Consider the following 25,205-nt stretch of genomic DNA (forward strand, 5'->3'; position numbering starts at 1 on the left):
TCAGTTATGTGGCTACAAATAAGTACTCATATTTGGTGTATATTTTTGGTAGATCAATATATTTGTGATATGTTAGCCCTTTTGGGTCCCTATGCATTTATTTTGATTATTAGTAAAGTTCCATGTGCAATTAATTTTGGGGCATTAAATAATGTAAGACACAATCACTAACCCTTAAAACAATATGTAAGAGGAAATTACAAAGCAAATAAAAGAGTTTTTGTCAGCTGCTAAGATATCACAGTACAATGTTTCTATCTGTGCAATGGAAAGGTAATATTTTCATGACTTGCTTTAGAATAAATAAATAACATCCATTTTTTTCTCAGTCTAGCATCAATTTAACTTTTAAAACACAAGTAAATTTTTTAGAATACTTTGAGTTGAATGATCAGATGAACACAAGGATATTTGTTTTCGTGTTTAGTTTTATTTATTTAATATGAGCTAGAATAAGTTATTTCCATGCCTCCAAATATTTGATATGTTCAAATTTTATTTTAAAAATTAAGCATTTTTCACTCTTATATTTATTTATGTAGATTTACAGTCTTTCTACAGAATATATTCTGGGAAATAATCCTAAAATGTGCATTTGAGTGCTTAAGAACTAATAGGGCAGTTGTCTCAAAGGTCTATTTTAAAATTCTTACATATAAGTCATTCAGTCAAAACGTTCACTTAGAACCTCTTAAGTGTTAGTACCTGTTCTTGTTGCCAGGGATTTCCATTCATGGAGAAAGGAAAGATTGTGGGCAATATTTATCTCTTTATTTCTTTTCATTTTTAATATGCAATCAAAATCAACTTTATATTTTAGATCACTTGCATTTTCAGAGTTGTATTCTTAAATCTGTGAAGTCCAGACCCATATTACTGTGTCCTAGTTTAGAGTCTTTAGATCATTACTTTCCATAATTTAATTAAAATCTAGGGAATTGCTTTGTTGCTAAATCACCTTAATTTTATTACTCTAGTTCTCTAGTTTTTTACATTGTTTACCAAATAATGCAATAAAGCAATGGAAGTTCATTACCATGTTCTATAAATAATATGGTAAAATGTGAAATAGAGCAATAAAAATGATCAATAGAAATGTAATTTAATTATGAATGCCAGTACACTGTAACTGTTTAGCCAACTTGACTTTGTAAAGCAAGCAGTTTTTCTGAATAATATGTGATCTTATGCACTTGGGGGAAAGTTATGTACTGAAATTTAAACCATATTCATTTCTTTGGATGAAAAACATGAGCTATCTAATGAAACTTATTTCTGATTTTAATAATAAGTAGTAGTATTCTATGAACAAAAATGACTAAATATGTTCAATTATTTATCTTCATCCTTTTTGGCCTATTTGAGTAATTTGGGTATATGTCACATATTTAAAATTCTGTAATTTTGGATGGTTGGAGTAGCTTGGTGATGTGCAATGAATACTGAAAATGCAATATCAAAAATAATTTGGACCATACTAATTCAGAAGATACAATTCTGCACAAGGCAGAACTTAAATTCATCTGCCCACTGATGTATGGCATTCAAGTAGTCAATATGTACATATATATATATATACATAATATATAATATAGTATATTATATGTAATATATCTATTTCATATATATAACAAGAGGGATATTGCATCTTCCTGAATGCTACTAATTTTGTTCAGTATTTGAATTAAGTAGAGGAAACATGAAACAGCAGCTGGGGTGAATTGGGTAGCCACCAATCTCTTTATCTAAGGACACTGAATTATCTTTCAACAAATTTGTTTTATAGAGGTAACATGTAAATAAAGTATCCTACTTTAAAAGTGCAAAAATTTTTTCAATCATTTTTATTTTTATATTTTGACTTTAGACACAGTAACTCCACAAATGAACAGTCCTATTTTTAGTTCCATATTGATGGGATAAATCTTTTCAGCCTATAAATGATGAATATATGCTAACCAAAAATGTTTTATTTTTATCCCATGGTTGAGGTATGTTCTACCAAGGAAATATGTGTTGATACAGGTCAAATTACTTTTATGTACACACATATGTACATATACATTTACATATATATAATCAGTGTTTTGAATCTTTCTTTCCTCTCCTTTTTTTCTTTCATTCCTTTTTTCTTTCTTTATTTGTTCAACTCGCTACTATTTATTCAGCAATAATTATATAATACTAGTTTTTCTGTTTCTACTGTGACCTAGAAACAATGGTCTTAAATAGGTAATATTTATTTACAATTGTCTTTGGGAGACGGGGGATTGGACAGACCCAGGAGCTACTATTTGTCTTAGGCTCTTGAATAAAAAAAGAGAGTGTGTTTTCATTTTATTCATGAACTTTCTCCTCCAAATCTCCATGACATTTTCCTACAACAGAGACTAATGTTTAAATACTAAATATACAAGCTAAGACCCTTTCAGCAGCTGATAAAAGTTAGAGCTGTTCTTCAAAAGAAGTGCATTTTCAAGTAAAGTTAATATGTATTTAAAAGTATTTATACCTTAAAACATTAAAAAGCATTCTGTGCTCTATAAAGATGTCTTTCATTTGATGCTGAGAAACTCTGAAGACTTTTTGTCTGTGGAACATTTTTAGTACCTCTTGTCTTTTCTATACAAATAATTTCAACATCCATATGTCTATTAGTTAGGGTTCTACAGAGAGATAAAACCAATAAGACATATCAATATAGATAGATAGATAGATGAGAGAGGATTTATTAAGGGAATCAGTTCATATGATCATGAAAGCTTAGAAGTCCCACAATAGGCCATCTGCAAACTAGAAAGCCAAGGAAGCCAGTAGCATGGTTCAATCCAAGTTTGAAGACATCAAAATCAGGGAAGCCAATGTGTAACTCTCAATTCAATCCAAAGGCCCAAGAACCTGGGGGAGTGCAAGTCCCAAAGTCCAAAAACCACAGAACTTTGAATTCTGATGTGTTAGGCCAGGGGGAAAAGATTGTCCCAGCTCCAGAAAAATGAAAGAGAATTAACCTTCTCTTTGCCTTTTTGTTCTATTCAGGTCCTCAGATGATTAGATGGCTCCTACTGATATTGGTTGAGGGTAGGTCTTCCTTACACAGTCCACTGAATCAAATACCAATGTTTTCTGGAAACATCCTCACAGGTATGCCCAGAAATAATGCTTTACCAACTATCTGCCTATCTTTTATTCCAGTCAAGGTGACAGCTATCATTAACCATCACAACTTGTAATGAGTCAGTTACATCACTTGTATATGATTATTTATAGTTTATGGCTATGTCTACAAACATGCTATCTGGTTATTAGATTAAAATATGATACATGACAGTAAAGTGAAATGACTTCTGCAAGGGATAATATCTACTTAGGGTTGAAGCTAAAACACATTTCTTGAAGTCCAAGAACCTTAATGTTGAGTGTTCTTCCTTCTGTACTATGCTGCTTATTTCTCTTATCATTTTTGCACACTCTGTTAGACAGCTCAACAAAACCCATTTTGAAAATAGTATTTGAAACTGGAGTAACTTCCACTTTGAGCTGAATTAACATCGTGTACTATATGAGACATTAATTTCAACATATGTATAATTTATTTTAAAGTTTTCAGCATCAGATGAGTGATCAGTTGTAATTATTGAGTACTTTTACATATGAAACTTTGTATCAAAGTTCTGTAGATAGGATATAAAATATATAAATGACAAGGTCTATGACACCATGGAACTTGCAATGTAAAAAGAGATTTAGTATGCATGCAAATGTACCTATATATTATAGCATTAAAAGTAAAACCATTGATATGTGCAAACTATTAAAAGAGTGTCCAAATTTTATACATATCTTTCATTCAATTAACACCTTTAGGTCTTTACCATGTCTTAGAAACTATGTTAGTGATTGGAGATACAATAGTAAACAAGTTGAATATGGCACTTTTATTTAAGGAGTTTACAACCCAGGAAAGACCAAACAAAAAATAATCTTTACAAAAAATAGTGAAAAGAAGGAATAACTAATATTCTGTGAGAGCACTAGCATGGATAGCCAACCTGTTCAGGGGAGTCGGGGAAGGCTTTCCATAGGAAAAATACTTTAAATATAATATCTTCTGTGAATAGATTTTTTTTTTCAGTCAAAAGGTTATAAAAAAATAACAATACATAGAAACTCCTGAAATCAAGAGAGAAAGAGAGAGAAACATGGCTGCAACATAGAGTAAGCAGAAAGAATCTGGGGGATGCCTTTAGAAAAAAGAAAGTAAAGTGAAATATATAAGTGCTTAAATATTAGTGTCCAACAGACTTGGGTTTGAATCTTGAATTCAAAGCAAAATAGATATGCATCTGAAAATAAATTTATTAGCACTTTTCTAAACCACAGTTGTTTTTATATGCAAAATTGAGACAGTAATACCTACCATATAGATTTGTTGTGAGAATTAAATAATACATTGAATTTGAAGGGGCACACAAATAGTAAACAGTCAATAAAAGATAGCTGCTATTATTAAAGGGTTTCTCCTCTCTATTATTGGAATGTGTCCTACAACATTCCAAAGTAAACTGAGACAGTTTTTCTTTTGTCTTCATCAGACTTTCAGAATTAATGATCATCACTACTGATAATAGTAAACAATATCATATTTCAAGCATATTTTATAGTCATATTTGTCATGTGGAAGATCATTTCCACTGATTTATTGAAGGAAATATTAGGTCCTACTGATGTGGATCATATTTGATAAGAATGTCTACAAATATCTATGTTTAAATGAAGATAATATATACATGGTGGGTGAGAAAATGGATTTTGGAATCAATCTTAGGTTGAATCTCAGATTCCCCACTTACTAGTTTACTTTCTTCTGCTGTAAAATATGAATAATAAAGGCATTTATCTCTTAGGATAGTTGTATAAATTAAATGAGATAATAAATGGAAAGTCCTTACCAGAGTCTATGACATACAATAAATACTTAATAAGTATTATTTTTATTACCATAAAAAAGAATGACTTTACACAAATGGGTGGACAGGCAAATGCTGTTATTTGAGTCATCATTTAGCTGCTCAGTATGACCCCCAAGCAGAATCTGTTTATGAGCCACAAATCAATATTTTAAAGAGAAATTGTTTATAGGCAAGAAATAATATCCACCAATCAGGACTCTTAAGTGTCAGTATCCTAAGGGGAACTATAGTCCCTACAAGACCTGGGGAGTCAGCTAGATTGCTGAGGTTCTCACCATGTGTGGAGTGGATATAAACCTGGAAGAGAACAGAGATATGGAACATTTACAATTTGGCAATCAAAGATTAAAATCCTGATGTTCCAGCACACTTACTAATGATAAGAAAAGTAGCCAATAGTGAACCATAGACCTACTCTGTCCCACTTTTTTATCAGCCACCTGGATGAAAATCTAGATGACAGATTGGTCAAATCAGTAAATTAAACAAAAACATTATCACACAGTGGTTAAGAGCATGAGTTTGGAGTTAGTCAGATGTAGGTTTAGGTCCTTTTAATCCTTAAAACTGTCTCCTACTGGGGGATGAAAATTGTGGTTATGTCCATTATTAGCTGTGTGACTTCAGGCAGGCCACTTAACTTCATTTATAAAATGGAGATTAAACGTTGCAGCCACTTAATGGGTAAATTGTATCATGCTGAAGTCAGAGCTTTCAGTGTACCTGTCACCAGAATAGTACACATTGTACTTGATAGGTAGATTTTTATCCCTCACCCCTCTCCCAACCTCTCCCCTTAGTTTCCAATGTCCATTACTGCTTTTTATGATCACATATGTCTTTTGTTTAGCTCACACTTTTAAGTGAGAACATGTGGTGTCTGATTTTCCATTCCTGAGATACTTTACTTAGGATAATGGTCTCTAGTTCCATCCAGGTTGTTACAAAAGACATTATTTTATTCTTTTTAATGGATGAGTTGTGTATATACATATATATAAAATTGTCTTTACCACTCATCAATTGATGTGCACTTAGTCTGATTCCAGATCTTTGCTATTGTGAATTGTGCTGTAATAAATATTCAGATGCAGGTGTCTTTTTTATAAAAAAGACTTATTTTCTTTTGAGTAGATCATAGGTCTGTCTACATTTAGTTCTTTGAGGAATTTCAGTATTGATTTCCATAGTGAATTTACAAGTTTACATTACCACGAACAGTGTATAAGCATTCTGTTTTCATGGCATCCACCTGAGCATCTATTGTTTTGTAACTTTTTAATAATGGCCATTCTGACAGTGGTAACATGGTATCTCACTGTAGTTAAATTTTCATTTCCCTGATGATCAATGATGTTGAGGATTTTTCAGATGTTTATTGGCCATTTGTCTATCTTTTTTAGAGAAGAGTCTGTTCATATTTTTGCATGCTTTTAATGGAATTATTTTTTCATTCTTGCTGATTTCTTTGAGCTCTTTGTAACTTCTGGATATTAGCCCTTTGTCAGATGTATAGTTTATGAATATTTTCTTCCATTCTGTAGGATATTTACTCTGTTGATTATTTCCTTTGATGTACAGAAATTTTTAGTTTAATTAAGTCTCATTTATTTATTTTTGTTGTTGCTGCACTTGCTTTTGGGATGTTACTCATAAATTCTTTGCCTACACCAATATCTAGAAGAGTTCTACCTACATTCCTCCTAGAATTTTTATGGTTTCAGGTCTTATGATTAAGTATTTTATCTATCTTGAAGTAATTTTTTTATGATGAGAAATAGGGATCCAGTTTCATTCTTCTAAATGTGGTTATCTAGTTTTCTCAGCACCATTTATTTAATAGAGCATCCTTTCCCCAGTGTATGTTTTAATCTGCTTTGTCTAACATCAGTTCATCATAGTTATATGGTTTTATTGGTTGATTCTCTATTCTGTTCCATTTGTCTATATGTTTACATTTACACCAGTACAATCCTGTTTGGGTTACAAGAGCCTTGTAGTATAATTAGAAATGAGGTGATGTGATGTTAACAGATTTGTTCATTTTGCTTAGTATTGCTTTGAGTATTCAGGCTCTTTTTGGTTCCATATGGAGTTTACGATTATTTTTTCTAGATCTATAAGAAATAATTTTGGATTTTTTTTTATTTTGGCATATTACATGGGTAGAACTGGACATATCATCAAGGCAGAAAATCAATAAAGAAATACTGGACTTTAACAGGACTCTATAACAAATGGACTTAACAGACATGTAGAGAACATTCTACCCCAAAACTGCAGAATATACATTCTTCTCATCAGTACATGGGACATTTTCCAAGATAGAGCACATGTTAGCCCACAAAACAAGGCTCAGAAAATTCAGAAAAATCAAAATCATCCCATGTATCTTCTCAGATCACAGTGAAATAAAACTAGAAATCAACTCCAAGAGGAACTCTTGAATTTACACATGCACTGGAAATTAAACAACCTGCTGCTGAATGATCCTTGGGTCAATGAAAAAATTAATATGGAAATAAAAAGAGTTTTTGAACTGAACAACAATCATGACACAAGCATGCAAAATCTATGGTATACAGAAAGAGCAGTGTTAAGAGGGACGTTTATAGCAATAAATGCTTACATCAAAAACACAGACCACAAATAAAAAGCCTAATGTCACACCTCAAGGACCTAGAAGAAGAAGAACAAACCAAATCCAAAGCTAGCAGAAGAAAGGAAATAACAAAGCTCAGAGTAGCAGTAAATGAAATGGAAACCCAAAAATACAATACAAAGAATCAACAAAACAAAAAGGTTATTCTTTGAAAAAGTAAACAAACTTATAGACCTATAACTAGATTGACCAGAAATAGGAGAGAAAAGACCCACAAAAACTCAATTAGAAATGAAAAAGGGGACATTATAGCTGATATTACAGAAATACAAGTATCATGTGTGACTACTACAAAAACCTCTATACACACAAACTACAAAATCTAGGGAAATGGATAAATTTTTGGAAACACATGACCTTCCAAGCTTGAATCAGGAAGAAATAGAAATCCTGAGGAGATCAATTGAAACAGTAATAAAATCTCTCCAAAAAAAGAAAAAAAGAAAAAAAACAGCCTGGACCAGATGGATTTACAGCCAAATTCTACCATACCTAAAGAAGTGCTGGCACTCATTTTACTGAAAGTTTTCCATAACATCAAGAAGGATATAATGCTTCCTAAATCATTCTTGAAATCTAGTATCACCCTGAAATGGTGATGAGAGGACTCCTGGACTTCTGAAGGTTTTTTGTCTCTAAAATATTTATTATTTATTTTCTATATGTAGGCTATGCTTCAATTACAATTACATAAAAATAATTCTCATGCATAGAAAAATATCTGGGGAGGAATATATCAACATGTTAATATAATAGCTGTCATATCTGTATGGTAAGTTTATTGGTGATTTCTATATTTTCTTCCTACATTTTGTTCCATGTGGATTTTTTTGTTCCAACAAAGAAAAGCAAACCATGTGAATTTTTATAGTTCAAGTATACTAATTGGTTATGCAGAAAAACAATGAAGCTCTTTGCTTTCCCAAAAAATGCTAACTATGGTTTCAAGAATAACCATTCTAAAACTATGTAGTTCATTTATAATCTTCATAAAAAGTAAACATTTTATATCTTCAAACAAAAAAATAATGACAATGATGATGACACTGATATTTACAAGATATTTGTTCTTAGAGAACAGACTGAATAGCTGTAGAGCTGTTTTGAAAAAAAAGAAAGATGAGGTTCTAATAATCTATAAAAACACTTTTCCCTTCAGGTCAAACATTTTGAATTGGGAATAATGATTACTTCTGTTAAAATAGGACCTTGAACTGTGGTCCACAACAACTGCCTCATGTCAACCTGGCATGCTGCCAAATTTTGGTTAATGTGTAAAGCAAAGTATACATTTTCTAATATAAGTAAGCATACTATCATGAAAAATTTTATCAGATATAAAGTCAAACAAAAGAATGAGTGTATATTTCTTGAAACCCAAAGACATTTTTATCTTGTTTGAATACAGGAAAGGGAGGTCAGGGCATTAAGCACTTTCAAACCAATATTGACAATATGCTTAAAATTCACTAAGTGAATAGTGCAATTATTGAAGTTCCTTTGCCAAATATCATGAGACATCATATTTCTGTAGTAGTGATATTATCATAATTTTACATAGTTTCTTCAATATTGTTTTGGGTATTTTTTTAATCCTTTCATGAATGCTAATGATTTTTTCAGTATTACACTATAGAAAGATAACAAGTTGGAAATCATTGTTTTATAATATATCATTTTGTAAGTAGATCCTATGATCCATTGGCATTTTACACTCTTTTGACTGACAGAGCAGCCAGCCAGTTGTGTTTTCTGGTGAATAATGTGACTGGTGAACTGAGTAAAGCATAGTAGGCAGTGAGAAATTTGAGATTATCTTCTGTCTGTCTTTTATTCATTGTACTTTATTGACTAATCTATGAAAGAAACTGGAACAAGTCAGTAAAATGTTACCATAACATTAAAATCTATTCTCCAGTTTTGCATTATTTTTGGCTTAAGACACAAGGAGGAATTGTTTCGGGTCTTGTGTGAATATTTCTGTGATTTGGAAGAAATTATTCATCTTTCTTTTGTGTGGTGGGAGGCATAAATGTGTTAATAAGACTGAAAAACCCTATCAGGGAAAGAGCAAAAACACAAAGCACTGCTTTGTTGTATAAAAATAATCTTTTCTTAGTTCAGTTGGAAAAATATGAATTATGAAAAAATGTCTTGTGGCTCAAAGGATGTTAATAAAACTAAGCTAGAGAAAGAATAGTGAGGAAACTTATGATCCATATAAACATCAACTACAATAGCTATTAGTCTTCGTGTCACTTGCTTTTTGAATTAGCCTCATAATTTTCATTTTAGTTTATTCCAATTTCCTTTCATGTTAGTTATAGTGAGGAAAATTATTGACTTAAATTGTATGCATTAGGGCTGATAAGTAGGACTAGTTGCTAAAAGGTGAATAACATTTATGATTTACAAAAAAGAAAGATTGCAAGTAGGAAAATGAGTAGAAATGAGGTATGGTAAATAAAACTTATATTGGTTAAAGTAGCTAAAACAGTATCCTCAAAGTAAATCCAACTACAATTGTTTCTTAAAGGAGTTAATGATAAAGTGTCCATATACTGAGTAAATTGTTTGAAAACCCCTTTGTCTTGCATTACCATATTTCCATAACTGGAATAGAGAAAGCAGACTTTTTTTATTTCAGCTTATTATGGGAGTACAAAAGTTCAGGTTATATATATTGCCCATGCCCCCCCCGTCCCCCCAAGTCTGAGCTTCAAGCGTGTCCATTCCCCAGACAGTGCACATCGCATTCATCATGTAGGTATACACCCATCCCCTCCCCCCACCCCCATCCCCCCGAGTCAGAACTTCAGAAAATCCAAATATAAAACCATCCTCATATAGCCATCTAATCTTTGACAAAGCAGACAAAAACATACATTGGGGAAAAGATTTCTTATTCAATAAATGGTGCTGGGAAAACTGGATAGCCACATGTAGAAGACTAAAACAGGACCCACAGCTTTCACCTCTCACAAAAATCAAATCACGGTGGATAACAGACTTAAACCTTAGGTGTGAAGCTATTCGAATTCTAGAAGAAAATGTAGGAAAGACTCTTACAGACATTGGCCTAGACAAAGAATTTATGAAGAAGACCCCTAAGGCAATCACAGCAACAACAAAAATAAATAAATGGGATAAAATTTAAAAGCTTCTGCACAGCCAAAGAAACAGTCACGAAAGTAAACAGACAACCTACAGAATGGGAAAAATTTAAATAATAACTAAATTTTAGGTCACTTTAACAGATGCTATGATAAACTCTATGATACATTATTTTGAAAATTTCCAAGCGAAGTTCATGCTGTGTGCATACAAATTTACATCAAATCAACAGTTCTGACCAGAATATATGGTACCCCTTCATAATGATTCCATACTTCACTACACTTGAAACAATGCTGGACCCAGAGCACTTATTTGACTGATTTGAAATAGACCATCTCCAAAATTCAATTATGGGGTTTGAACAAAAATCTCACCAGTCTAGTCTGCTTTGCCTTAAATTGGGTCTGTAAGACACTGTCCTGGGCAGAAGAATAAGTACAAAGTTAACTCATTCTTTGGATTCAACCAGTTAAGATCTGAGATCCAACTGATCTTCTTCATAGGGCCACCTGGATAGTATGGGGAAGTGGGGAATTGTGTCCAGTTTCTCCTTTAAAATCTATTGATTATCATTTGGCTAACAGGTTTGAATTGTTCTAACACGGTATACACTGCTGTGTATCTCCTCAATATATAGGGCAAAGAACAACTCATTCCAGACTAAAGAACACGCTTGAAGTTCTGACTGGGGGGGATGGGGGGAGGGGATGGGTGCATACGTACATGATGAGTGCGATGAGCACTGTCTAGGGAATGGACACGCTTGAAGCTCAGACTCGGGGGGATGCGGGGGCATGGACAATATATTTAACCTGGACTTTTGTACCCCCAAAATGAGCTGAAATAAAAAAAAATAAATAATAATAAAAAAAGATAGTTCCCTATATTATTTGAACTACCATATAGCTGAATTTACCTAATTCCAACAAATCTAGATTTAGGAGGGTATACTTTATTTGATATCTAGTCCATTGCATTATTCAGTATAATAGCCTGAATACAGTAGTCCAAGAAAATAATACATGCCTTGGAACTTAGAGAAAAAACACTATTCAAATAAATCAAGATGATTAGCTTTGTGCATTAATTGCATGACCAAAATTACACCTCCTATAAAAAGGCCATAATTTGAACTTTTGATCTTCTAGTTACATTTTCTATGGTATCTAAAGTTCAAACTCCTTTTCTATGAGAGCAGAAATAAAGCCTTAAATAAATATATAAAAAGTTTAATATAACAAGTTTTGCATTACATCTGTTTCTATGTAGCTTTGTTCTTCACTAGAGCCTTATACATATTCAAAGTAAGAGATCAGAGAAAGGTATCACTTGAAAACCAGTTTTCCAGCCATATCTGATAAAATTTTCCTAGGTTGATGTGAAATATAGTAATAAATCATGTTCACTTGCATCAGTCATGTTGCATTATGTTATTGTCTCCTAAACCAAAATAAATGCATACAATGAGATACAGCATGATACAAGGGAAGAGAGCAGCCGGGAAATTTAAAAACATTGCAATGAGAAATAGTGAGGAAGTAGAATAATAATCCATTGGGGAAAGTGCTCATCTATTTATTTATGCTTAAGAAAACTTTATTTTTTTAGATCATGGGAAAGAATAAATATGTAATACAAAAAAAGTTGTCAAGAGTAAGAATTTTTTTACTTAATCATTCAGTCTAGATATGATTATAAAGTCAACAAAATTCATTGTAACCTACTATGTGTCAGTCATCATGGTCTTTGTTCATTTAACCTTGAACTACAATCTTTATTTCTTTGTACTACAGTTTATATTTTTCAAAGTAAAATAACAAATAAACAACCAGGAGAAAACTCCTGTGGGTGTAAGGCAGGACAAATTAAAACTTAAGACGAGGTACCATAGGTATCAAAATTATAAGCAATAGCATAGTTTCAGAATATATTATTTTCCTTGATTTTTCTTATAAGATTTGTATGGACAGTTTCACTGAATTGCGAGTATTCATCTATATGCATTTAGTGTCAAGATGATGTGTTGTATGCATGAAATGAATTTGTCATTGCTAGTTGAGGCTACAAAAAATGCCATGAAAGATCATTTTTTTGCCTTTCTATCAAATAAGCTAGTCATTTCTCTAGTAGACAGTGCTCTTTCATGGATTTTTATGACCATTAATACATTTCAATCAATTTGAGTCATCCAAATATCTTTGAATTGCATAGTGGAGGACAGGTCTTGCAATGGATTGACACAGGTCAACCTCTTTTCATGGCCAAAAACATGTAAAATTTGAAACTAAAATATAGGCATATGATAAATCATGTTTTTTTCTAAATCATCATCCCTAATTGGACATTTAGGCCATACCATTTGTTTTGAGCAAAATCAAAGAGAAATAATAAATAAAGTGTAACTTTAACACTTACAAAATTAATTTAAAAAAATAACATGTTTATCTCAACCTTCACACAACACATTCACAACTGTTTTTAGTTTTTGTTTTGTTTTCTAGTGAAAAAATAGTTTAGAAAGTGTGGACCTGCTAGTATCAGAGCTTCCTAGACTAACATTTTGCAAACTGCGTGTGGAAACACATTACTCAGTCCTTTAATTAATTAAGTGGACTTCAACCAACAAGTTAAAAAATAAAAAGAAATAGAATAGAAAATGTCAGAAGGCATTACACTTAGTAAAGGGTAGTTTCATTAAATTATTTTTTCAGTTTTCTGTGTGTTTATAGATTCTCTATATAAAATGTATTATTTAACCATTTCTTACTGTGGGCCAAATTTAAAAAAAATGTGAAAGCCACTGGCCTAGGCCATGTAAAGTAGGTTCCATTATCCATAGACATATGGCCAGGGAAATGTGAGTTCAGCATGGGCCAAAGGTGGTTTTTATAAAGTCCTTTCATGCTTACTCCTGTCCGTTTTGAGAACAGTGACAGAACAATGAGAGTGAACCTGAGATGTACATGCCCCAGGGATGTTAAGTCATTTCTAAATAGCCAACAGATAAATGTCACATTTTGCATGCTCTTTCAGAGCTGCCTTCACTCACTGAAACCACCCATTACTGCGGGGATAGCTGGGTGGCAGCACCAGCGACTCTGCCATTTACAATAGGAATGCATCTGGGATCCTTTGACACTAAGAAGATGCCTGAGTCACCTTAACTTATATCACTGGTAATTTTAAAAGCCTGTTTTATTTAAAAAGCTGGCATATTTTGGGAACTCACTGTTTCCTGTGGATTGAACCAATTAGCGGGACTATTACTATGAGCAAATGGTCTCCATTATTATTTCCTATGTGTGCATTTCATGACCTTATGCTTCTTTGTTTTGTTTTACTGATAAATCAAAGCAAATCCATCATGTTACCCGTTTTTAACTGAAATGAAAAATCCCCCACTGATACCTTGCTGAGCTATTTTATTTTTCTTGAATAGCTAAATCTATTTTGTATTTCCCATGAAACAAAAAGTTCCCATGGATTTTTATTAATAATTCAATATTATGTATGGAATCAATGATGTCACCTTCTGATAGGCCAGAGAAAGTGCATTTAGACTGCACCATGTGTGGCTTTGGAGAGACGAAGATAATTCAAATTTTATAAATAAACAAGATGAAGTTATCTTTCTTTAAGTATAGTTCTTTCTTTGTGTGTGTAACACTGTCATTAATATTTGACAGGCTGGGCACGGTGGCTCACGCCTGTAATCCTAGCACTCTGGGAGGCCGAGGCGGGTGGATCACTCGAGGTCAGGAGTTCGAGACCAGCCTGAGCAAGAGTGAGACCCCGTGTCTACTAAAAATAGAAAGAAATTAGCTGGCCAAGTAAAATATGTATAGAAAAAATTAGCCGGGCATGGTGGCGCATGCCTGTAGTCCCAGCTACTCGGGAGGCTGAGGCAGTAGGATCACTTAAGCCCAGGAGTTTGAGGTTGCTGTGAGGTAGGCTGATGCCACGGCATTTACTCTAGCCAGGGCAACAAAGTGACACTCTGTCTCAAAAAAAAAAAAAAAAAAAAAAAGTGAGACTCTGTTTCAAAAAAAAAAAAAGATTTGACAATTTCTTATTGCTTTACCAAGAAATATGACCATTTTCAGTTCCAATGGATAATAAATCAGTTGTGTTTTCTCCCAAACTGTTTATATGTATCTAAACCATATGTAAATTAACTGACTACTTTTTTACAGCCCATTTTTCTTCAGCATGGAGTTCAATTCATACTGTATTTTCATTTAGTATTACACAATTAATTGTTCTCCATTTGTTTTATCTATGTTTATTTTATATCTCCATTATTAGTCTTGCCCATGTAACTCTCAGAACCTACACAATTTTTTTTTTTTTTTTGAGACAGAGTCTCACTTTGTTGCCCGGGCTAGAGTGAGTGCCGTGGCATCAGCCTAGCTCACAGCAACCTCAAACTCCTGGGCTTAAGCGATCCTCCTGCCTCAGCCTCCCGAGTAGCTGGGACTACAGTACAGGCATGCGCCACCATGCCCAGCTAATTTTTCTATATATATATTTTAGTTGGCCTGGTAATTTCTTTCTATTTTTAGTAGAGACAGGGTCTCGCTCTTGCTGAGGCTGGGCTCGAACTCCTGACCTCGAGTGATCCACCCGCCTCGGCCTCCCAGAGTGCTAGGATTACAGGCGTGAGCCACTGCGCCCGGCAAGAACCTACACAATTTTTGGCCTACAGTAGATATTTTTGATGCTTGCTACACATATTCAGATAGTTACAGGGTAGATGAGAGATTATAATTTTCTTTCCCTAAAGGGAAAACATAGCAAATAACAAAACAAAACCTAGTAACCAAGAATTGTGGGGATTTATTTATGTACTTTAGGGGGATTTGGAAAGACAATCTTTTGTAAGGGAAAGAACCCTTGTCAGAGGACCCACTTTGAGTCCTCATGTATGGTTTTGAGAAAGAACCCTAGATTCACTAAACATTGTATATCTGTCTTTCCCACCTCTCAGAGTTGTTGTAAAGCCAAAATGAAATATAATATGTGAAAGTACACAATTGATTATGATATTCCATACATATGTGGGGTTATTATTGCCTCACTTTCTGTATGTAAATATGTGTACATTTATTGAACATACTTACCTTCTTCAGTTTCTATACTCTTTTTTCCTTTGCTCTTCAAAAGCACTGAGGAAGGCAAAGTGGTCCGAAGATACAGCTAACTTATTACTATCTATGAACGATTTAGCTATGGTCTGTTCATTTTAGTTTTGTCATTATTTGTCATACTGACTTCAGTGAGTCATATTAAACTAAAAATAGATTAGGAATGAAAAAATATATGAGTATATTAGTCTGAATATGTTCACACGTACTATACATTATTGATTATCAAAACCTGATCATATTTAGCTTAGAAGGGCCTCAGAGGCACCATAATCTCTCTAACTTCTAGGAATGCATGTTGTTTCTTTTCCTTAGGACATTTTTATTTCTTTGCTATGTCATCCACATTGCCATCAGCTAGAAAATATCTACTCATCCTTCAGTTATCTACTTATAAAACACTTTCTATGTGAAAGTTTTCCTGACAACTTAGTCTGTACCAAGGGTTTCTCTAATGGTTCATACCATTTGGTATTACAATTGCCTGTGTACCTGTTCTGCATCACTCATGATACTCTAAACTCCTTAAGGCAGGCACTCTATCTTTCATAAATTTATGCAAAAAATACTTATTGAGTTCCTCACTCGTGTACGTGCAACACTTAGGACATTGTCTCATAGTATTAGATGTTCAGTGAATAAATGAAAACAAAAACTAAACCAAGATTTTCGTTTCATAAAAGAAAAATGGAATTTAAAGAGTCCCGTGATGCCGGCACAATGGCTCACGCCTGTAATCCTACCACACTGGGAGGACAACATGGGCAGATTGCTTCAGCTCAGGAGTTGGATACCAGCCTGAGCAAGGGCTAGACCCTGTCTCTACTAAAAATAGAAAAATTATCAGGACGTGGTGGTGGCACCTGTAGTCCCAGCTACTCAGGAGGCTGAGGCAGGAAGATCGATTGAGCCCAGGAGTTGGAGGTTGCAGTGAGCTATGATGATGCCACTGAACTCTACCTAGGGCAACAAAGTGAGACCCTGTCTCAAACATAAATAAATAAATAAATATTCTCCTGACTAAAAATTGTCATTATATTAGCAACATCTTCATCATTAAAAACCTCTTGCTATTATCCATTAATCAGACAAATTCCTAGTGACTTCATAAATCTTAATGCCATAAATTAAAGATTAGTAAGTATAAAATTCCTCTCCTAATCACATAACTTAATTTCCATAATTTCCACACTAATAATAATAATTCAATGACATACTGCTACTTGTGGATATACCTTAAATAAATGTACATATGTTTATAGAAACATTGTGGTGCAGTCCCATAATGGTGGAAAATTAAAGTTTGGACACTATCATTCTTATGAATAATGTGGTTGGATAAACATATTTTGGTCATTGCATAGGAAAGCTGATAAACTGACAATAAAATAAAAGATGACAGGAGCCATGAAGTTATAACTATCAAATATATTTGCCATATCAAATTTATGAAACTATAATATTTCAACTTTAGAGCCACAAGTTCAACAGGCGAGATAAGGCATTAGTGTAACAATAGTTAAATATATTTTCAAGAGGTCCTTGAAAAAATTTAAAATGGAAATATTAGTATATATAAACTATGTTAGAATGCATTTTCTCTTTTTTCCCTCATAGGACTTGTATTAAATACCACTTCCTTTGAAAAAATCATTCCTTAACAGCCAAAAGGAAATAAGGACTCAATTCATATAGCTCCATTTAATTTTCTTAGTTCCTCACATTGTTTTAGAAATTAAAAATCAAAGAATGATTGTGTTGATGTATTTTAACAGAGATATACGCTTTAATATAAAACTCACATGTTGGCTTTTAATCATGGGCCTAAAATTTAGAATAGGGTAAATGGTTGTGAGATGTCTGGATGGTTAGCAAGCAAGGGATAAAATGATTTAGGATAAGCCCAGAAGTTTTCAGAGGCATGAACCTTTCTTGTTATTTCCTTGTCACCCTGAGTCAAGAAATTGCAAGGCTTACCAAAGGGACATTATTGCATAATCAATAGCAATGCTATAAATTGTGAGGCGCTGTTAAATGAGGCATGAATAGTATTGTCCAACAGATACAATTCTGCCAAACAAAAAGAGCATTGTTGGCCAGAAAATATTTCAAAACTAACAAACATATAACATTATAAAGGGGGAAAAAAAAACAAACAACATAAGAGTGAATCCATTACCTTTCCTTCCGGCATCTGGAAGATGAAAATATCAGACACATTTTATCCTTGAAGTATTTCTAAATCAAGTCTTTAGACCAAATAGGAGATAGAATCACAATAGTTTGGATGAAATTCAGAGAAAAATAAAATATTCATTAGTTTGAGAAGCATATCAAACACAGCTTAATAATTATCCACTAATTACATATGTGCAGGTGGCCTTTGCCAAGTATTACCACTTCTTTATCAAAAAAAAAGTGTTCATTTCATTTGCAAAATAAACAACAACAACAACAAAAAAGAAAAACTAATTCTATATGTCCCTGCAGGTACTAATTCTATATGTCCCTCAGTGACGTCATTTTAATCTTGGCAAAAAAAGGGGGGGAGAGGGACAAAAAAAGTCAAAACAAGATGTTATTCTTTTAGTTTTTTTTTTTAATTTCAGCTTATTATGGGGGTACAAAATTTCAGGTTATGTATATTTCCCATGACCCCCCATCCCCCTGAATTAGAGCTTCAAGGGTGTCCATTCCCCAGACGGTGCGCAACGCACTCATCATGTAGGTATACACCCATCCCCTCCCCCCACCCCCCACATCTGTCCGACACCCAATTGGTGTTATTCCCAAATGTGCACTTAGGTGATGATCGGGGAAACCAATTTGCATACTTTTAATGGTGTCTGTAGGGCATAGTAAGCTGAATAAAAACCCCAATCGAGATGTTGATTTAGTTGTGAGCATCTTCTCTGATCTCAGGTAGAGTCAGTCATGTATCTCAGAATACCTGTCCTAAATAGAAAAACTTAAGTAGATACAAGTCATTTTCCCCATTACCATTGAATGTTAAAAATGAGAGACAGATGAGAGATCTTTATGGCTAAAATCCCTCACTATATATAGAAGAAAAATAAAGCTCATAGAGGAAAAGTGACCTGTCGAAGTTTGCTGAACTAGTTATTGGCAGAGCCAAGACTGGAATCAAGGTTCCCGTCATCTGATTCAGGCTTTGTTCCCCTGATCATGGTACTGTTTCTCTACCAGCATGCACGAATACCAACAAGAAACATGGCATTGTTCTAGATACTATAGTAATAACTTCCCTAGCTCCTTGCCCTAGTCCTCAAAGCAGGGCATTGTAATGCTGATTTTCAGCTCAGCACTGAAATAGATTCTAGGAGCAAGTATAGACATAATGTGATGCATAGCTTGGTGACCAAAGAACTAGTCAGACTTGCCACTCCAACCTTATACCCTAGTTATATTACTGTCCACTTTCTCCTTTCCTTTTCACCCATGCTTTACTTTCAATGAACTAGGCCTTTGTCACTTTTTCAACGCTTGAGTAAATAATGTGGAATCTAGACCAGGGTGTGCCTTATAGTATACTGCTTTCCTAAACACTGGAATCCTACTTCAGGCCACAGACTGAATATCAACTAATCCATGTTCCTTCTGAGTTCCTCTGCTGAACTGCCTGGACTCTTCCTTATTATTACATCCTCCTTACATAAAGTTGTTCTTTTCTTTTTTCACCACATCATGGGGGGACAAATGTTTCGGTTACATATATTGACGTTACACCACACGAGTCAGAGCTTCAAGCATGTCCATCCCCCACATGGTGCACACCGTACCCATTAGGTGTGAATATACACAACCCCTCCTCCCCCCTGCCACCTGCCTGACACATGATGAATGTCACTACTGTATGTGCACATAAGTGTTGATAAATTAATACCATTTTGATGGTGAGCACATGTGGTACTTGTGTTTCCACTCTTGTGATACTTCACTTGGTAGAATGGGCTCCAGCTCGACCCAGGATAACACAAGAGGTGCTAGATCACCAGTGTTCTTTGTGGCTGACTAGAACTCCGTGGTATACATATACCACATTTTATTAATCCACTCGTGTATTCTGCCATGAGACTACTGGAATAGATAAAGAAATTTAGCAAAGTCTCAGGTTACAAAATCAGCATACACAAATCATTAATATTCCTATATGCCAACAACAGTTTAACTGAGAACCAAACTAAAGCCTCAAAAGCCTTCACAGTAGCAACAAAGAAAATAAAATACCTAGGAATATATTTAACTAAAGAGATAAAAGACTTCTAGAGGGAGAACTACAAAACACTGAGGAAGGAAATAGCACAGGAGGTAAACATGTGGAAAACCATACCATGCTCATGGGTTGGCAGAATAAACATTGTTAAAATGTCTGTATTACCCAATGTGATCTACAGATTCAATGCAATCCCTATTAAAATACCAACATCATTTTTCACAGATATAGAAAAAATAATTCTGTGCTTCGTATGGAACCAGAGAAGACCCTGAATAGCAAAAACAATCTTAAGCTAAAAGAACAACTTGGGAGGCATCAACTTACCATAATTCAAGCTATACTACAAGGCTATAGTAACTAACACATCATGGTACTGGCACAAGAACAGAGACATCGACCAGATATAAAACCATCCTCATATAGCCATCTAATCTTTGACAAAGCAGACAAAAACATACTCTGGGAAAAAGAATCCTTATTCAATAAATGGTGCTGGGAAAATTGGATAGCCACATGTAGAAGACTGAAACAGGATCTGCACCTTTCACCTCTCACCTCTCACAAAAATCAACTCACGGTGGATAACAGACTTAAACCTAAGGCATGGAACTATAAGAATTCTAGAAGAAAATGTGGGAAAATCTCTTATAGACATTGGCCTAGGCAAAGAATTTATGAAGAAGACCCCAAAGGCAATGACAGCAACAACAAAAATAAATAAATGTGACTTGATCAAATTAAAAAGCTTCTGCACAGCCAAGGAAACTATCACGAAATCAAACAGACAACCCACAGAATGGGAGAAAGTATTTGCATGCTACACATCTGATAAACGGCAAATAACTAGAATCTATACAGCACTCAGGAAAATCAGCAAGAAAAAAACAAACTCCATTAAAAAGTGGGCAAAGGACATGAACAGAAACAATTCTTTTTTTTTTTATTTCAGGAAATTATGGGGGTACAAACATTTTGGTTACATTTTATCACCAACTAATGGCCAACAAACATATAAAAAATGCTAAACATCTCTAATCATGGAAATGCAAATCAAAATCACAATGAGATATCAACTCCAGTGAGGACGGCTTTTATCAAAAAGTCCCCAAACAATAAATAGTGGCATGGATGCAAAGAGATAGGCACACTCATACACTGCTGGTGGACTGCAAACTAGTACAACCTCTGTGGAAAGTAATATGGAGATACTTCAAAGAGATACAAGTACAACTACCATTTGATCCAGCAATCCCATTACTGAGAATCTACCAAACTGAAAAAAAAGGCATTCTATAAAATAGATTTCTGTACTAGAATGTTTACAGCAACACCATACATAAAATTATTCTCATATAAGATACTATTCATATATATTTGTGGTTTCCTGCTGGTTCTCCTTGATGGCAATTGCCCATTATTCTGAGATTCCTTACATATTCTCCTGATAGGTTTGTTTTGTCCTGTTGCTTAAATTCCAGTTAATATGTCAAAATTTTTGTTCTTTGTCAAATCCTGCCACTGGCCATTCATGAGTCCTTTATGAAGGAAAATTTCCTTGGAGCTACTATTTTTTATTGTGCCTTGAGAAACTATAAACAGAAAGAGGAATGGTGTTATTCAGATCAGAGATATTTGGTATTGAAATTGTATACATTTGTTTCTAATAATCTAAAGAAAGGTATATTCATCTGTATTTCCCAGTCTCCCAACATTCCCTTCACGGTAGAGATGGGAAAATTAATGATTGAATTCAGGTCAGTGTCAGTGTTTCAGTGGGCCCAATAAAAGCACCTCATTCTCCTTCTACACTTATTAATAGAATATTAATACTCAGGGGTGAGACACTCTCGGGGTGAGAAAATTCAAGATTAAAATATCAGTATTAATATTTTTGCAACTATATGCTCAATTGGAAGATGTGACTTACAGTTATCACTGTTTACTAGCCTTTCCTAAAATTGTTTGGACTTGTCCACCTATTCACAGGCGACTCTAAACAAATGCCATTCATTTCCTTCAGAGAGAAACCATTATATCCTGGTTTATCACGCAACCTAGAAATCAGAACAGTATTTACCCTTTCTGAGAGCAGGCCAAGCCAAAGATAAGATACAATTATATATATCAATAAAGCTTAAAATGAAAATAAAAGATAGAAGAAATGGCTGGGTAAAAGATCCACTCCACTTCCGAAAGAATTTGGGAATTAGTGTCTCCTGATAAAAGCTAGATATTGATTTAAAGGTAATATTTGTTAATGTGAGTAAGGTATAGTCACTAAAAGAGATTTGGATATGATTATCACATAGAAAACAATTTAATGTATAGATTGTGGAGACAGGCTGACCTAGGTTCTTGTTCTGGTTTTGTCACTTACCAGAGTGCTTAATCTCTGCAAGTTTTTATTTCTACAACTGTAAATGAGGTAATGTATGCCTACTGTATCCAGTGGTTGTGGAAATAAAATTAACTATTTGGTTTGTTGACTGTAAAGTACATTCACATGTAAGGGGATTATAACTTCTATAGAAAGCACAGACACGGAATTCCATGACAGAAAAAAATCTCTAAGAAGGAAGGAGGGACATGTTCATAGTTTCTATATAACTGTCAAAATATTTTGATAACAGAATAATATAGTCACATTTTATATGCATTAGGGCAGAAACAAATTTTTAAGTGAAATCACTATGCCTCCTTCAGGTGTCTTTCTTAGTTCTCTTTTTTATAAAGTTTGTTTCTTATCCCTCCAAAGTCATTAATCAAGCCATTGATTGATGCTTTAAATAGAGCAGGTGCTACTATTACATATTCATTATTAATCAAATTATTTATTCAGCCCAGTAGATTCTACATACACAAATTTCCAACATCCCTTCATGTTATCTAGAATATAAAATTTATCACAGTGGTATTCATCAAAAATTTTACTGGGGTTATAAGAAATATCAGTTCTCCAAATTAAGAGTCCCTAGAGCTTAGATTCTCTACTTTTACTATAACGAACAGCTGTTTAATTTTTATGTAATTTACAACACTGTTTTCTAATTTTTTTTTTATTTCAGCATATTACGGGGGTACAAAAGTTTAGGTTATGTATATTGCTCTTGCCCTCCTCCCCCGCCAAGCCAGAGCTTCAAGCGTGTCCATCCTCCAGACAGTGTGCATCTCACTCATTATGTATGTATACACCCATCCCCTTGCCCCCCATCTGCCTGACACTCGATTAAGGTTACTCCTCTATGTGCTCTTAGGTGTTGTTCAGTGAAACCAATTTGATGGTGAGTACATGTGCTGCTTATTTTTCCATTCTTGGGATACTTCACTTAGTAGAATGGGTTCCAGCTCTACCGAGGAAAATATAAGAGGTGCTAGATCACCATTGTTTCTTATAGCTGAGTAGTACTCCATGGCACACATATACCACAGTTTATTAATCCACTCATGTATTGATGGGCATTTGGGTTGTTTCCACATCTTTGCAATTGTGAAATGTGCTGGTATAAACTTTCGAGTGCAGCTGTCTTTTTTTTTTTAAGAGTTCATCTTTTTATTGAACACGTTACAAAAGATTTAGTCAAAAAAGCCAAAGCCCATGTCATCGTCAGACTCCTCAGATTCTTCTTTCTTTGCTTCCACTTTCTTCTCCTCAGCTGGGGCAGCAGCAGCGGAGGAGGGGGCAGGACCTGCTACTGGTGAAGCACCAGCTGCTGGAGCAGGTCCACCAGCCCCTACATTGCAGATGAGGCTCCCGATGTTGACATTGGCCAAGGCCTTTGCAAACAAGCCAGGCCAGAAAGGTTCAACATTTACACCAGCTGCTTTAATAAGGGCATTGATCTTATCCTCCGTGACGGTCACCTTGTCATCGTGCAGAATGAGGGCTGAGTAGATGCAGGCGAGCTCAGAGACCGAGGTCATGGTGCCAGCGAATACAGGGCTGGCGCTGCCGGGCACAGTGCTAGTCGCTGGATAAAGTGAAGGTCTCTCCCCAACGCAGCCTTAGCCTCCTCGGAAGGACCGAGCACCTCGGTGGCAGCTGAGGAAAGAGAGCCCAGTGCCTGCCGCAGCTGTTTTTTTTTTATATAATGTCTTTTGCTCTTTTGGGTAGATGTCCAATAATGGGATTGTTGGATCAAAGGGTAGGTCTACTTGTATCTCTTTAAGGTATCTCCATATTGCTTTCCACAGAAATTGCACTAGTTTGCAGTCCTACCAGCAGGGTATGGCACATCCACACCAACGATTATTGTTTTTGGACATTTTGATAAAGGCCATTCTCACTGGAGATAAGTGATATCTCATTGTGGTTTTGATTTGCATTTCCCTAATGATTAGAGATGTTGAGCATTTTTTCATATGTTTGTTGGCTGTTAGTCTGTCTTCTTTTGAAAAGTTTCTGTTCATGTCCTTTGCCCACTTTTTGATAGGGTTGTTTGATTTTTTCTTGCTGATTTTCCTGAGTTCTAAATAGAGTCTAGTTATCAGCCCTTTATCGGATGTGTCGCATGTGAAAATTTTTTTCCATTCTGTAGGTTGTCTGTTTATTTTCGTGACTGTTTCTTTGGCTGTGCAGAAGCTTTTTTAATTTAATCAGGTCCCATTTATTTTTGTTGTTGCTGTGATTGCCTTTGGGGTCTTCCTCATAAATTCTTTGCCTAGGCCAATGTCTATAAGAGCTTTTCCAACATTTTCTTCTAGAAATCTAATAGCTTCACACCTTAGGTTTAAGTCTGTTATCCACCATGAGTTGATTTTTGTGAGAGGTGAAAGCTGTGGGTCCTGTTTCAGTCTTCTACATGTGGCTATCCAGTTTTTCCAGCACCATTTGTTGAATAAGGATTCTTTTCCCCAGTGTATGTTTTTGTCTGCTTTGTCAAAGATTAGATGGCTATATGAAGATGTTTTTATATCTGGGTTCTCAGTTCTGTTCCACTGGTCGATGTCCCTGTTCTTGTGCCAATACCAAGCTGATTTAATAACTATAGCCTTGTAATGTAGTTTGAAGTCTGGTAAATTAATACCTCCCATTTTGTTCTTGTTGCCTAAAATTGCTTTTTCTAAATGGGGTCTTC

At 34.5% G+C, this 25,205-nt stretch overlaps 1 protein-coding gene across 1 annotated transcript; it reads right to left on the reverse strand.

Moving 5' to 3' along the window:
* Positions 1–23,667: 23,667 nt before the first annotated feature.
* LOC123628303 (60S acidic ribosomal protein P1-like) lies at positions 23,668–24,051 on the reverse strand. Its single transcript, XM_045537939.1, has one exon. The coding sequence runs from the start codon at positions 24,049–24,051 to the stop codon at positions 23,704–23,706; it is 348 nt and encodes a 115-aa protein (XP_045393895.1). The 3' UTR covers positions 23,668–23,703.
* Positions 24,052–25,205: the final 1,154 nt, after the last annotated feature.

The sequence above is a fragment of the Lemur catta genome, chromosome X, assembly GCF_020740605.2.
Source record: "Lemur catta isolate mLemCat1 chromosome X, mLemCat1.pri, whole genome shotgun sequence".
Taxonomy (NCBI): Eukaryota; Metazoa; Chordata; class Mammalia; order Primates; family Lemuridae; genus Lemur; species Lemur catta.

Bases quoted from the DNA above. Each gene is read 5' to 3' on its own strand.
- LOC123628303 (XM_045537939.1), bottom strand. From the start codon at position 24,051: ATGACCTCGGTCTCTGAGCTCGCCTGCATCTACTCAGCCCTCATTCTG.